At 37.1% G+C, this 16,888-nt stretch overlaps 1 protein-coding gene across 4 annotated transcripts in view; it reads right to left on the bottom strand.

Annotated features, from left to right (window-relative positions):
• Positions 1-16,888, bottom strand: part of TXNDC16 (thioredoxin domain containing 16) — a 117,593-nt gene that overhangs the window by 71,267 nt on the left and 29,438 nt on the right. For all 4 annotated transcript variants that reach the window (XR_003515992.1, XM_027572283.2, XM_027572282.2 and 1 more), the window contains one exon: positions 1,682-1,803. Coding sequence is in view for 3 of the 4 variants with exons in the window: in XM_027572283.2 (XP_027428084.1) it covers positions 1,682-1,803 (122 nt within the window). In the remaining variant the exon portion in view is untranslated. The remainder of the gene's footprint in view (positions 1-1,681; positions 1,804-16,888) is intronic.

Below are 16,888 nucleotides of genomic sequence, written 5' to 3'. Positions count from 1 at the left end.
TTCTGTCTCTTTATTCCATCTCACTTCAGTGACCTGTAAATGTTGACAGATCTGAACAGTTCAGTCTTTTCTTTCCCATCTAGCATCATTCACTTTGTGATCTCTTCTGGTCTCACAGCTTTATCTCCCAAATTTATAGCCCTAGTCTGTATCTCCACCATCAAATGCGGACTCATAGCATCCAACTACCTTGCTGACATCTCTCCAAAGATGTCTACAGGGTATTTCACAAGTATGATGTCCAAAAGTGAATTCCAGAGCTTCCTCTCCAAACTGTCTATTTTCAATCTACCCCACCTCAGTTATCAGTAATTTCACCTTTCAAGTAACTCAAGCTAAAACCCCAGAGCCACCCTGGTCTGTACTATTTCTCTCTCACTCCACATCCAATATGTCAGCAAATTCAGTTAGTCCTACAACCAAAATACTGGCTGAGTTCAAATTTATTGCCACCTCAACTAACACCCTGATCCAAGCCACCCACCATCATCTCATCTCTCACCTCTCTTATTGCAATAACTTCCTAATTTTCCTTCTTTATTCTACTATTCCTCCTTCCAGCCTATTCCAAACACAGAAGTCAGAATGATCCTGTTAAAATACAAATCAAAGAGTTCTGGTTCCACTGTAGCAAGGTAAACTCTCTCTAGCTCATCCTTCTCGTTGACGACAATTACAAACTATGTACAATAACTTGAGAACCCTGTAAACAAAAACAGGCTAATTGTAGAGCATTATTTTACAAGTATATTAAATCTGTGGCATGCTATGTAGCCATCAAGCTTTATATTTATTTATTTTTTTTAAAGATTTTATTTATTTATTTGACAGAGAGACAGAGAGAGAACACAAGCAGGGGGAGCAGCAGAGGGAGAGGGAAAAGCAGCCTCTCTGATGAGCAGGGAACCCAACGTGGAGCTTGATCCCAGGACTCTGGGATCATGACACGAGCCAAAGGCAGATGCTTAATTGCTGAGCCATTCAGATATCCCAAGCTTTATGTTTATAAAAATTGTGATTTCCAGTAAGTGATTTATTTCATAGAGCATATACCATTTGTAAAATACCTTTAACATTTTTATATTAACATCAAGTTAAAACCATTAACAAATTAAAGTCCTGAAATCATAACAATAATTTGTTCATAAGATGTTTATAAACTTCTTTACTACAAAATTACATAATTGTACATATTACAACTCAAGGTGATGCTGTCAAAATTATATATTTTTTTAAATCAGGAAAAGGTCATAAATAGCAAATGTTAAAATAAAACAGAAAGCCATTCAGTCAATATTATCAAATACTGTAAACTACTATACCAGGTACCATGAGGACCATAAGGAAATAAAAATAGTAATTGACGCTTATAGGACACTCCTATACATCAGGAACTATTTTAATTATTTGAATTCATTTGGTCCTCACAATAACACTAAGAAGTAGGCATAGTTATTTTCACCATTTTATTGATTAGGAAACTAAAGTTACATAAGTTGTGCAAGGTCATGGGGGCAGGGCATCTAACTAGGCAATCTGGCTCCAGGGTTTTTGTTCAATCACATTACTAAGCTGTCTGCTTAAAGAAAGAAAACTTAATGGTAAGGATGCTATTTTAAGTCCTTCAACATGCGCAGACAAGTGCAGAGGCACAACAAAGATTAAGAGAAAATTTAAATACCTGGCGTTCCAATGGCTCTTACATAGGAGAATGCAATGTTGGCTTTTCCTTTCAGAGCATTTTCTATGTTCTGAAGGTCTTCCAGAGTGGTAATATATTTTACTTCATTAAAAAGAAGAGCACTGAAATAAACAGAGATGTTATTGGTAGAAGAACCTGATATGTAGTTATTTAATATGTATTTTCAGTAAGTTAAAGAACCTAATCAAAAAGAGAAATTTAACTCTTTTGAATAAATTATCAGTAGTAAGAACCTAAGCACTTTTTAAAAAGATTTTATTTATTTGAGAGAGAGAGAGCATGTGTGAGCACAAACAGGCGGAGAGGCAGAGGGAGAGGGAGAAACAGACTCACTGCTGAGCAGGGAGCCCGATGCGGGGCTCAATCCCAGGACCCTGAGATCATGACCTGAACCCAAGGCAGACGCTCAACCAGCTAAGCCCACCCAGGCACCCCAGAACCTAAGCATTTTAATACTGAATTAAAATCACTCTCTCAGTCATTTGTCTATACCTGAGAACATCAACCAGGAACAGTTGTGAGAAATGGTGCTCGTTCTCCATCACAACTACCTTAATGTATTTAAGTTGTATTCACTAATATCCTACTTTGGCCCAATAATCCCGTAAACATCTCTCAGCCTTGAACATATTTGAGCCCTTTACACATCTAAACTGAAGGTTCTTTTCCACAGCATACAAGGCTCTGCATGACCTACTTCTCCAATTCCATTTTGTTTTACCATTCCTCATGTCTACCATACCTTAAGCACACCTCAAGGCCTTTGCACACACAGCTCTCTTTGCTGAAAACTATTCTCTCTGCTCCTTCTCATGTATCTGGTCTTAGTTTAAACATCACTACCTCAGAGAAACCTACCCTGTTGGTCCTATGTAATTAGGTCTGTAGCATTTTTCTCTTTAACTTCACACTATTTGATCCTTTGTAGCCCTTATCACAATTTATAATTGCTTATATATTTATTTACTTGTTTATGCTTGCGTCTTTTATTAAAACTGTTACCTTCCTGAGTCAGGGCCTTGCATATTTTAATCACTATATCTATAATAACTTAGAATAGAGCCTAGTACACTCTAAGCAATCAATATTTGTTGAATGAATGAAAGAAAAAGCAGGGTAGGAATTATTTATTCCCATTCATTTGAAGAAATGCAAATCCAAAACAGAAGAGCTTACTTATTCAAAAATACATTTATGGAATTGAGGAGCCAGGAACAGAACATAAAACAGGTCTCTTTGTTCCTAATTCAGTGATCTTTCCACTTGACCATAATTCTTCCAGATCATCTTTTCAATGTGTAGATCAGACTAATTAATCATATTTCTTCATCCAAAAGAATTTCCTTTTTAAATTTTCTACTTCTATATAAATTATCTATCCCTAACAGCTCATCCCACTTAATCCTCCACATGCATGTGTGTGTGCGTGTGTGTTTGTGTATTTTTTAGGCTAAACTTTAAGGATTTTTAAAAACTGTTCCAAGTCCATATACTTAAATAATCAAACTGTCTCCAATAAATTAGTCAACCATAGTTTCCTCTTAGGGAAAACATGGCACTTTCTGAGAATACAACAGTTCTCAAACTTTTTGGTCTCAGGATCCTTTGTACCTTTAAAAATCACTGAACTCCATGGAGCACTGGGTGTTATGCACAAACAATGAATCATGGAACACTACATCAAAAACTAATGATGTAATATATGGTGATTAACATAACAATAAAAAATTAAAAATAAATAAAAATAAAAATCACTGAACTCCTCAAAGAGCTTTTGTTTATGTAGGTTACCTCTATTTGTAGTTACCAAAATAGAAATTAAAACAGCAACTTAAAAATATTTGTTAATTCTTTTAAAAATAATAATAAACACCATTGCATATTAACACTCTATTTAAAAATAACTAAATTTTCCAAAACAAAAGAAAAATTTGGTGATAAGAGTGGCATTGTTTTAGATTTTTGCAAATCTCTTTACTATTTGGGCTAAATAGAAGACAGCTGGATTCTCATATCTGCGTCTTCACTCAATCTGTTTTGACATCACACAATACATCATATAGCCTCTGGAAACTGAATTCATAAGAGAATGAAAATGAAAAAGACAAATAATGTCTTAGTATTATTATAAAACTATTGTGACTTAATGGATACCCTGAAATAGGTGCCCTAAATTACACTGGCTTACATATTTACCTATACATTATAGATTTCTTCAATTTTTTTTTAAAGAAATGTAAAACTTAATCTTCTGTAATTCCCAGGGCTCTTTAAAAGAAATATTTACTGAGCAGTACTATTTGCTAGATATTTTCACATGTTTTCATTTAAATCCTCAATGGTATTATATAAAGATTTTTTTGGTAAAAACTGTGCTATTTTATTTTAAACATTTTCATTTACAAAAAAAAAAAAACAATGATTGCTACCTTTTTACACTCTCAGATTCCTTAATATGGACAGACCTTCCTGTTCAGATATCCCCTTACAGTTTCAGTCAAGGAGTGTATCATGACCACCAGGGCTCCCTCCATGTGGTTCAGTTTGTAAGCAACGTAGTACTCCTGGGCAGACATGGGAGCCATCTAATGCATGCTCCATTTCTGCTTTTGCTTCCTGCACTGCGTGACAAAGCACTATCTGAGCTGCGTGAGGCCGGCTAGGAAACACTTTCAGGAGACAGAGAGCACCAGGACCATGATGAGGCAGGAGAAGATGAGGGCCATGGTGCCTGTGACCACCCTGTGGATCTGCATGGTGTTATCAGCATGCTTGCTGCTGGGGAGAGCCATAGTAGCCAGCTCCTACGTGCTATCGAGCTGCCCTCCCTGCCGTCAACAAGTATGGTGGCTGCACTGGCTGGGAGCCCAGGTCACTGTGGTTGTGACAGCCCAGAGCAGATGGCCGCTGTGGACTCGGCCCCATCCTTGAAGAGGCGGAAGGTGCACACAGCATCTAGAATGTCTTTGCCCTGCACGTACTCCCGACTGGCACATTGCGATTTGTCACCATAGCACCCCTGGAAGCTGGGGAGCCATGAGGCCAGGCCGCACACATTGTGTCCACAGTCCCATACGTTCCTGGCCAGGACGATGCTCATCAATGACTTCCAAGAGTAGAGGATCCAGGGCTCGATGTAGATGAGGCAGTTGGAGTCCAGCTGCAGAGACCGCAGGTGCAGCAGGGTCTCAAACACATGGGGCTCCATGTATTTGATCTTATTGCCCAACAGGCCCATGTTCTCCAGGTTCCAAACCCAGTCCAGTGAACTAGCCACAATGGTCACCTTGTCCCTCTTCCGGCAGAGGAAGTGTAGGGAGATGAGCCATGGGAGGTGGGCGAAGTTCACCTTGACCAAGTCGGTGTGTTCCAGGTGCAGCTCAGTGAGACTGAACAAGTCAGCAAAAGAGTTGCACGCCAGACTCCAGTTGATTGTATCTGATCTAAATATTCTTTATTATACACACATGAAACAACCTGAGGGATTATGTAAGCTGTCCAGATCAGAGTGGTAGTCACGGGTAGAGCTGAGATTCAAATCCAGGTCTTCCGACACTGAGGCCAGAACTTTCTAAACTATGTTTAGTACTGACCACTCATAAATGGGAAACCAGGTGGAAAGGGAGGCAACTAATGAATGGCAGGGGAGTCTCGGTGGCAACCTGGATTGTTTGCTGTTTATACATTTTGGCTAACCTGTCCAGAATTACCCTTGAAATATTTCAGTCCAGAGGGAGAGGACATCTAGTGAACTTAATTGGACTACCACGTAAATTCTAGGCTTGGAAATTACATCTGCCCATTTATCTTTATTGCTCTAGCAGTTCTAATCCATTTGCTTCAAAAATCATATCTGGGAGTACAAATCTCTCTAACCTCGTTTCTTGGTAAAACTGGCAAATATAAATTAACAAAAGCCAACGTTTGGGGGACACCTACCTCATGTCAGGCATAGTACAAAGCACTCCACGGTAGTGGCAATTTTATCAGTTTGGGGACTGCCCAGCTCTGAACTCTCTTTTGCTTTGGGGATTTCCAGTTTACCATGTCTTCACAGTGGGCAGAGCCCAAATCCCCCCATGAAAGCTAATAATATCATAAATTTGCTCTTCTAGGCTCCCTGCTGCAAGGCATGGCCATATGACCTAGAATCGCTTGCCTGACATTCTGGATCAGGAGCCAGTGATGTAAAGAATAAGGGACAGTACAGAATTATTTCAAGAAGCAGTAGAGCAATAGTCAGCTTTAAAAGCAGGAGTGACAACAGTGTCAATGACAGCCCCAGCACAGGTGAGGTAAGCTGTCGCATCTGACACTCAGCACTAATGCAGCCGTCACTCCCAGACTAGTTGTGGGTCACGCTTTTGGCTCTAATTTAGAATCGTATTAACTCTGAGTCCAGTTCTCCAGCCCTTCTAGCGAGCCTGAGATTTCCTATATCCACTCCAAATCCTTTTCTGCTTAAGCCAGTCAGACCCAGATTTTGAGGCTTTTAACTAAAAACACTCAGAAATGCACTCAGTCTTGCTTAATTTTCATAGCAACCATCTGAGATCAGTACTATCATTAACTCCATTTTAGAGATAAGGTCATGGGGCTCTCTTAGAGAGATTACCTTGCCTAATGTCCCAAAGCTCATTAAGTAGTCATTATCCATGAGGTAATAATAACCAAAACTAATGACATTCATAATCTAATGACCTCCGTGATTGTTCCCAGTGGCTTCCTAGCTTTAACACATTTTTAATGTTAATTTCTAGAATATGGGGACATGCAGGGATCTCTAGGATCCATTCACAAGCCTGTGCTCCTTCACTCTAGTCACAAAGAGGAGAACTCCTGACAGAAATGGGTAAAAGGAAAAGCCTGTCTTGGCATTTTCTTGTTTAATGATGGGGTGAAACAGTCTGGAGCTGCTCTGACCTTGGAAGCTCTTCCCGCCCCAGAAAGGCCTTCCTTTTCTTTGACATGCTTTTCCTGAGACCCTCCTATCACAACCATTATAATATGGCCCAGAACTGAACCGGTGCCAAAAAAAAAAAAAAGCAAGGAAGGAAAGGAAGAAACTGAAGAGTCTACTTGACCCTACTCTTGGAGCAGCAGGCCGTTCACCCTTTTTTCAGAAAAAAAAGACTATTTTTACGTTAGGTTTCTGTCATTATTACTAAAAAAAAAAAACAGTAAAAAGGAAATGTTACCTTCTATCTTGCCATACCAAATCCTTATAAAAAAAAATTTTTTTTTAAAGAAAGAAAGAAAAAAAGGGGAGGGGAAGGAGGAAAAACAACACTGGGAGAGGAACAAATTACTTTTATCTTATTTAATTACATTGTGACTGGGCAGATCCATATATAAAATGAAATATCCCAAAATATTTATTAAGCATTTTCTAAATTAATACAGTTAAAATAACAAACAGAAGCCACCTCTGAAATATAAATGCAGAGTACAACTAATAACAAATTCACAAATACGGGTCTTATTCTTTTTGTCATATATTGTATATTCTCCTATTAGCTTACTCCTTATAAAACTGTATCACCAGAAACAATCTTGCAGGCTTATAACATGAAAGGATTTCTGCTTCTCCCATTTGTAACAACCAAAGAGTGAAGCTTCCAAATTCAGTCATCCATCAATCCAGTATTTTATGAACACCTAATACATGTCATATATAGTGCTATGCACTGGTATAAGGACTTGGTATAAAAGGGCACCGTATGGGGAAATAATCACTTCTACCAGTTAACATACAGCTGTGAGGAATTCAAATCCAAGAAAGCAATTTTTTATTATAATTTCCCAGTAAAAAGTATGTCACTATCAAACAGGAACCCACCTGACAATACTGTGCATTAACAAATCTGACACAGATAAAAGAATAAGCAATAGCCAAACCTATTAAGACAGGACCAGCATGGGTGTAGTTTAGGATCTTAGAGGAAGACATTTCTAAGAGTAGCTTTTTCCAGAGGTTCTATAATAACGTCACCTTAAGACTTAATAGCCTGGCTTGGCAATAATGTATTAAAGAACAAAATATTAGCAGAAATTATGATAGTTGAAAATAACTCCCATAATATTTGAAGTTCATATTACAATAAGTAGTATGTTAATTTAAAGGGAAAGAAACCACTTTGTGACAAAACACTGTCACAAGAATACCAAGTACCACACCTTAATGAAGAGTTCATGAGCTTTCATTGTTTCTTATAGTCCTGGATAATCTTTCCTTTTTGCATCATTTGATGGTGTTTAGGAATCAACAATGATTATAAGAATGGTCTTTCTTTGCAACTGCTACCTCACTGCAAGTATCACAGCAACTATCACAGCATGAACTTGCATGAACTCACTTCTGTTAGCGCTGTGTGTGAAACAGAACATCTGAATTTGGATTCCTTTTTTTTTTTTCTTAATTGCAAAAGAAGACTTCCTGCATTTACACAGAAAAAAGCAACTAACACTCGTAGAGTACTGGCTAAAACCCACAATTTATTTTCACAGGCATTACCTTATTTGATCTTCACAACAATCTCATGAGATTGCAATTGTAACATTTAAAAATGAGGAAAACCAGCAATCAGAAAAGATAAATTGCTCAGATCACACTATGGAAAACCAGGAATGGGGACTCAAATCCTCAGTAAATCCTGACTTCTTCATATATCATACAACTTTCCAATCCACATTTGAGATTTTAGTGCCTTAATCTCCTATCCTCTACCTGACCTGCCTCACACTGGTTAGATATACGATATTCTCAATCAACAAATAAAAATTAGTTGCTATTTTAACTTTCTTTTTCTAAATATCACCTTTTTTCATCCAGAAGCTGGGAGTAAAATTTTCCTTATATGGTTATCAAACCACTCAATTCCACCAGTTTTAACTATGTATATTTTAGAAAACAGGGCTAAGAACTTTTAGACTATAAATCCCAATTCTCAATTTAAATTTTATTTATTTTGCAAATTGGTAACAATTTCCATATGGTTCAAAACACAAGGTTCATCTGAATTGAAGAGTTGAGTCTGCCTATAACGCCTTCCCCCTTCCCAGTTTCCCCATTCCCTTCCTGTAAACCAATATTATCAGTTTCCTGTGAACCTTGAATATGTATGCCATATACATATAAGCCATAAACACATATTTATATATGCCTCTGTTACAAGACAATCCTCCCTGGATTTCTCAGTGTTCCTACACAGTCCAAGTCTCCTACAGATGAAACCTAGCATGACATAACATTGGAGATTGTCTCCTCTGCACCTTCTAAGCTTGCCTCCTTTCTCTGAAGCCACAAGCTCCCATTCAAGGAGCAATAAAACCTTTCCTATCCTCCCTGGAGCCAAAGGTTAAATTTAGGAGCAGAGATCTTCTCCTGCCCCAGAGAGGATCTGTTTACTTTCAGAGAAAAAAAATAAGCTGAGCAACCACTCTACCTCTAGAAAGAAAGATAGATGTGTCAGCTCTTATAGAAGCTCAGAGATTCATGGACCCCTGAGTGGCTCAGTTGGTTAAATGTCTGCCTTCGGCTCAGGTCATGATTCCAGGATCCTGGGATCAAGCCCCACATCAGGGCTCCCTGCTCAGAGGAGAGCCTGCTTCTACTTCTCCCTCTGCTGCTCCCCCTGCTGCTCCCCCTGCTTATGCTCTCTCGAGCTCTCTCAAAAAAATAAATAAAATCTAATAAAAAAAAGAAGCTCAGAGAGTCATAATTTCTGAGTTCTCCTTCTCCAAACCTTGCTATAAGTCCAGGTGTAAGCATATGGCTCTCACCTTGTTGCTCTATGGAGAACTGGGTAAGGAGGACCTAGTACTACCATGCTACTGTCACTGCTCTGTGATCTGTCTTCTGATTCACAGCCCTAGTGTTTCTGCAATTATATATAAAAGTAGGGTAACATCGGAGACCCTTCAGAGATCTAGACTTAATACCTGCCATCTTACATACATGGTGCTGTGCTATACTCTAAAACACTTGGTTTATTTCACTTAATATATCCTGAAATATCAATGCAAGGAAAAAAAATTTCTTTGAGAGTGAGCAAACACCCATGCACACACATGTGTGCCTGCACACACATGTGCACAAGTAGGGGCGGGGGAGAGGGAGAGAGAGAATCTTAAGGAGGCTCCACACCCAGCACAGAGCCCAGCAGGGACTCGACCCTGAGATCATGACCTGGAGCCAAAATCAATAGTCAGAGGCTTAACTGACTGAGCCACCCAGGCACCCCAATGTAGGAAAATTTTAATAGACCAATATGTCAGTATATTTTTAATCAATGATATTTTAGGAGTATTTTAAATATCTTACCAAAAAACACTACTTAACTGGCCATAATGGTCCAAAAATAGATAAAGCTTACCCTAACTTTATATGTATTATTCTATTCTTAGATTTTTACTAACAATCTTTTTCTTAAACACAATTTTCCTATATTCAGAGAATAAAAGTTAGCTAAAACCTTGATCTTTTCTGTTGCCAGAGAAGCAAAGTTCAAATATAATTGCAGATCACTGATCTCAATGAAAACATTCTACATAAAGAACAAATTCAAATGCTTTGAAGAAAAAAATAACAGCATGGGTTTACACATTTTTAAAAAGCAAGCCAAATAAAGCAATATAAATATTCTCAAATGCAAGTTTTGAGTATATACACAAGTATTTTGAGAAATATAAAAACAATATAATCTACAAATATTTTTTCTTCTTGATTATAAGGCTAAGAAGTGGATTTGAGCCACAAATGACTGACAAATTAATTGAAATTAACATATTTGAATAAATGCCAGGAAGTTTTGGCTCATCAGTTTATTGCCTAATAAAATGCTTAACTTAAATTTAGAAGAATTATTTATATATAACTATATACCTCCTATATAATATACCTACATATATATATAGATAGATAGATATACACACACACACACACACACACACAAATATAGCTCATATATATATTTAGTATCAGATAATGGTGTCTTAGAAAAAAAGACAAAGCTCTTATGTATATATTAATACCAAATAACAGTGTCTTAGGAAAAAAACTTCAGGATATAAACAAAAATAAATAACTGTTTAGCTCTAGGAAATGGGATTATGAAGAATTTTAGGTGGCCTTTTCATGGCTTTCTATATTTTTCATGCATTCTACAATAAAGGTATTACTGTAATCTAACTAGTTTGTTTCTCCAGTCTTCTTTTAAATAATAAAAATTCAGTAAGGTCAAAGGACATAAACCTAATACATATAATTATAATTATACATTATACTTCTATCTTTCCCATACACATATATTATACATACATATACACACATAAAATATTAATATGTCTATGCTAGAAGACAATGAAAGAAAAGAACCCATTTACAATAGAAACTAAAGAGATAAAATACCTAGCAATATATTTAAGTGTCCAGTCATAAATGATGAAAGCATTAAAACTCTACTGGAGGTCACAAAAGAAAAGCTGAACAAATGAAAGACATCAGGTCTGGGATGGAAAGATTCATTATAAAGATGTCAATTGTCAGGGCACCTGGGTGGCTCAGTCGTTAAGCGTCTGCCTTCAGCTCAGGTCATGATCCCAGGGTCCTGGGATCGAGCCCTGCATCAGGCTCCCTGCTCCATGGGAAGCCTGCTTCTCCCTCTCCCAAGCCCCCTGCTTGTGTTCCTGCTCTCACTGTGTCTCTCTCTGTCAAATAAATAAATAAAATCTTAAAAAAAAAAAAAGATTTAAAAAAAAAGATGTCAATTGTCCCTAAAATAATTTATAAATTTAATGCCAGTAGGATTTAGTCAGGAAGGGGGAGAAAGTGGACAAGCTAATTTTAAATGTCATAAGTAAACAAAACAAACAAACAATTCTGAGAACAGAAATATGAAGGGGCTGGACCTTCATATTATAAAGCCTCAATAATTAAAGCAATGGTACTAGTATGTATGTATATATATATACACGTGAGAGTTTAGTATAAAAGCTAATGTCTTGAATAGTAAAGAGATTAACTAATCTTGGTTGTACTGAGACAACTGTGTAGCTACCTGGCTTGTATAGAGCTAAATCCATCCCTATACTAGTTAAATTCCAAACATCAAAGATTTATGTTTAAAACTGAAACCACACAAATAGAGTCTCATCTTTGACAAAGGAGAAAAAGCAATTGAATGAAGAAAGAATAGCTAAAACAACTGGATATCCACATGCAAACAAATGAAGTTAGACACCGGCTTTACACTTTCACAGGAATAACTAAATTGAATGATAGATCTAAATGTAAAGCATACAAACTTCTATAAAACTTATAGAAGATAACATAGAAGAAAATCTTGGTGACCTCGGATTTGGCAATGAATTTTTGGATACAACACTGAAAGTACAATCCATAAAGAAAAAATTGTTAAGCTGGACTTCATTATTATTATTAAAAACTCCTGCTTTGTCAAAGATACTGTTAAGAGAATGAAAAAAAGCCAAGCCTGGGAGAGAATATCTGCAACATGTCTAATAAAGAATTTGTATTCAAACTATACAAAAGAACTCTTAAATGGTGTTGGGAAAACTGGATAGCTACATGCAAAAGAATAAAACTGGACCACTATATTACACCATATACCAAAATAAAATGGATTTAAGACTTGAATGTAAGACCTGGAATCATAAAATTCCTGGAAGAAAACATAGGCAGTAAGCTCTTTCATATCTGTCTTAGCCATATTTTTTTGGACCAGGCAAAAAGCAAAACAAGCTAAAACAAACAAATGGGAGTATATCAAACTAAAAAGCTTTTACACAGCAAAGAAAATCATAAGGAAAAGACCACCTCTTGAATGGAAGAAGATACTAGCAAATCGTACACCCAATAAGGAGTTAATATCCAAAATATATAAAGGACTTATACAACCTAGTATCAAAAAACCCCCAAATAACCCAATTAAAAAAATGGGCAGAGGACTTGAACAGACATTTTTCCAAAGAAGACATACAGATGGCCAACAGGTGCATGAAAAGATGCTCAACATCACTAATCATCAGGGAAATGCAAATCAAAACCACAATATTACCTCACACCTGTCAGATTGGCTATTATCAAAAAGATTTTTTTTAAAAAACTGCTCTTGAGGATATAGAGAAAAAGGAACTCTCGTGCACTGTCGGTGGGAATGTAAACTGGTGCAGCCGCTGTGGAAAACAGTATGGAGGTTCCTCAAAAAATTACAAATAGAGCTACCATGTGATCCCGCAATCCCACTTGTGGGTATTTATCTGAAGGAAACAAAAACACCAATCTGTAAAAATATATGCACTCCTATATTCATTGCAGCATTATTTACAATAGCCAAAATATAGAAGCAATCTAAGTATCTATGGATGAATGGATTTTTAAAAAAATGTGATACACACACACATACACACACACAATGTAGTATTAGTCATAAAACAGAATGAAATCTTTTTTTTTAAGATTTTTTATTTATTTATTTTAACAGAGAGAGAGAGAGAGACAGTGAGAGAGGGAACACAAGCAGGGGGAGTGGGAGAGGGAGAAGCAGGCTTCCCACCAAGCAGGGAGCCCGATGGAGGGCTCGATCCCAGGACCCTGCGATCATGACCTGAGCTGAAGGCAGACACTTAACCAACTAAGCCAACCAGGCACCCAAAACAGAATGAAATCTTACCATTTGAGATAACATGTGGACCTAGAGTGTATTCTGCTAAGTGAAGGAAGTCAAAGAAAGAAAGACAAATACTATATGATTTCACTTACATGTGGAATCTAAAAAACAAAAGAACAAAACAGACTCAAGGTGGGAGGGGTTGAGGGCAAAATAGGTGAAGGGGATTAAAAGGTACAAACTCTCAGTTATAAAATAAAGTCATGGACTGCATGGAGCACTGGGCGTTATATGAAAACAGTGAATCGTGGATCACTACATCAAAAACTAATGACGTATTGTATGGTGACTAACATAATAAAATAAAATTTAAAAAAAATAAAGTCATGGAAAGAGAAATCCATTGGTTTGATGAGAATCTGCAAGACCATGACGTTCTTGATCTGTGCAGGGTATTAATGTGTAAGAGCTGCCTATTCCAGGATTTCTCTAGAGGCTGGCAAGAGTCCTGAACCAGTTGTCACTTCTACCTTGCTGGTCTGACAGGCTTGGGAACGTCCGAGCCTTAGCACCCACTTTCCTTTCAGACCCAATGTTTTCCTGCCAGAACACTGTGGACTGTTAATTGCTGTGGGAAAACAGTTTGCATTTACAACTATAAATTTATTCACCCTTTTAATTTATGTAAGGCTTTTGTACCCGATTCTCAATTCTTTAAGATATGACAGTAAATTTTGGTTTTCTACTGTCATGAGAAAACATTAGGCCCCAGCAAAGCATCATTGTGTGAGGAAAATAAAGTGCTGCAGCAAAGAAAATAAAAAATAAAAAAATAAAGTCATGGAGATGTAATGTACAACATGGTGACAGTAGTCAATGGTATTATAATAACTTTACATGGTGACAGGTGGCAATTGCTGGAATAATTTTGCAATGTATAAAAACATCAAATCACTATTATGTACACCAAACACTAATAGGCTATTGTGTGTCAATTATACTTCAGTAAAAAAAAATAATAAAATTAAAAAATAAAGATTCTTGGTTGTCAAAAACACAAAACTTCAACAATTACAAAACAACCTAATTAAAATATGAGCAAAAGATGGAGCACCTGAGTGACTCAGTCAGTTAAGCATCCAACTCTTGATTTTGCTCAGGTCATGATCTCAGGGTTGTGTGACTGAGCCCCGTGTAGGGCTCCACGCTCAGCAGGGAGTCTGCTTGAGATTCTCTCTCTCTCCCTCTCCCCCTGCCCCTCCACCCCTCTAAAATAAATATTTTTTTTAATTTTTGATGTAATGTTCAATGATTCATTAGTTATGTATAACACCCAGTGCTCATCACCACACGTGCCCTCCTTAATACCCATCACCTGGTTACCCCATCCTCCCACTGTAACCCTCAGTTTGTTTCCCAGAGTCCAGAGTCTCTAATGGTTTGTCTCTCTCTCTGATTTCTTCCCATTCAGTTTTCCTTCCTTCCCCTATGGTCCTCTGCAATATAGAGCAGAGGACCATAAATAAATCTTTAAAAAAATAAAAATATATATAGGCAAAAGATCTGAATAGATATTCCACCAAAGAAAATACACAGATGGAAAATAAGGATATTAAAAGATGCACATCATATGTAATTAGGAAATTGCAAATTAAAACAATGAGATATCACAACTGGAATGGTTAAAATTAAAAAAAAAATTGACAATACCAAATGCTGACAAGGATGTGGAGCAACAGGAACTCACTCACTCATTGTAGGTGTGCATGAAAAAGAGTAACAGCCACACTGCAAGACGGCTTGGCAGTTTCTTACAAAGCTGAACATAATCCTCCCATATGATCCAGAAATCACACCCCAAAGTATTTACCCAAATGAGTTAAAAACTACATCCATACAAAAAAACCTACACAGGAACATTTATAGAAGCTTTATTCATAACTGCCAAAACTTGGAATCAACCAAGATGTCTTCAATATGTGAAAGTATAAACAAACACTGGTATAACCATACAATGGGATACTATTCAGTGACCAAAAGAAATGAGCCATCCAGAAGAAATAAACAGACATTACCCCAAAGAAGACATCCACATGTCCAAGAGACACATGAAAAGATGCTCAACATCACTCATCATCAGGGAAATGCAAATTAAAACTACAGTGAGATATCTGTTGGCTATCTTACACCTGTTAGAATGGCTAAAATAAAAAACACAAGAAACAGGGGTGCCTGGGTGCCTCAATTAGTTGTGTCCAGACTTCTGATTTTGGCTCAGGCCAAGATCTCAGGGTCATGAGATCAAACCTGGTGTTGGGCTCCGCACTGGGCATGGAGTCTGCTTAAGATTCTCTCTCTCTGCCCCTCCCCCACTCTCTCTTTCTCTCTCTCTCTCTCAAAATAAATAAATAAATAAACAAAAGAAACAAGTGTTGGCGAGTATGTGGAGGAAAAGGAACCTCATGTACTGCTGGTAGGAATGCAAACTGGTACAACCACTCTGAAAAACAGTATGGAGGTTCCTTAAAAAGTTAAAAATAGAACTACCCTACGATCCAGCAACTGCTCTACTAGGTACTTACCCAAAGGATATAAAAACACTAGTTCAAAGGGATACATGCACCCCGATGTTTATTGCAGCGTTAATTACAATAGCCAAATTATGGAAGCAACCTAAGTGTCCATCAATGGATACATGAATGGATAACGATGTGGTGTATATATATACAATGGAATATTATTCAGCCATGAAAAAGAATGAAATCTTGCCATTTGCAACAACTTGGATAGAGCTAGAGAGTATAATGCTAAGTGAAATAAGTCAGTCAGAGAAAGACAAATACCATATGATTTCACTCATATGTAGAATTTAAGAAACAAACGAACAAAAAAAGAGCAAAGGAAAAAAAAAAAGAAAGAAACAAACCAAGAAACAGACTCTTAACTATAGAGAACAAACTGATGGTTACCAGAGAGGAGGTGGATGGGGGGTATGGGTGAAATAGGTGATGGGGATTAAGGAGCACACTTGTCATGATAAGTACTGGATGATGTATGGAATTGCTGAATCACTATTTTGTACACCTGAAACTAATATAGCACTGTATGTTAGGTATACTGGAATTAAATTTTTTTTAAAAATGAGCCATCAAACCATGAAAAGACATGGAGGAAACTTAAATAAATATTGCTAAGTGAAAGAAGTCAATCTGAAAACCTACATCTGTAGGATTCCAACTATATGACTCTCTGGAAAAGGCAAAACTACAGAGAGAGTAAAAAGATTAGTGGTTGTGGAGTGGAAGGGAGGGATAAATAGGTGAAGTATGGGAATGTTTCGGGCTAGTGAAACTATTCTGTTTGATACTGTAATGGTGAATACATGTCATTACACATTTGTCAAAACTCACAGAACTGTACAATAGAAACCCTGAATTCTACTGTAAACTATGTACTTTTGTTAATAATGTATTGATCTTGGTTCATCAATTGTAACAAACGTACCACACTAATGCAAAATGTTAACAATAAGGGAAACTGAGTACAGAAAAGAAAG

This window comes from Zalophus californianus, chromosome 6 (assembly GCF_009762305.2).
Source record: "Zalophus californianus isolate mZalCal1 chromosome 6, mZalCal1.pri.v2, whole genome shotgun sequence".
NCBI lineage: Eukaryota > Metazoa > Chordata > Mammalia > Carnivora > Otariidae > Zalophus > Zalophus californianus.
The sequence above is the reverse complement of the archived record's forward strand: the minus strand, read 5'-3'. Positions and strand labels throughout refer to the sequence as shown.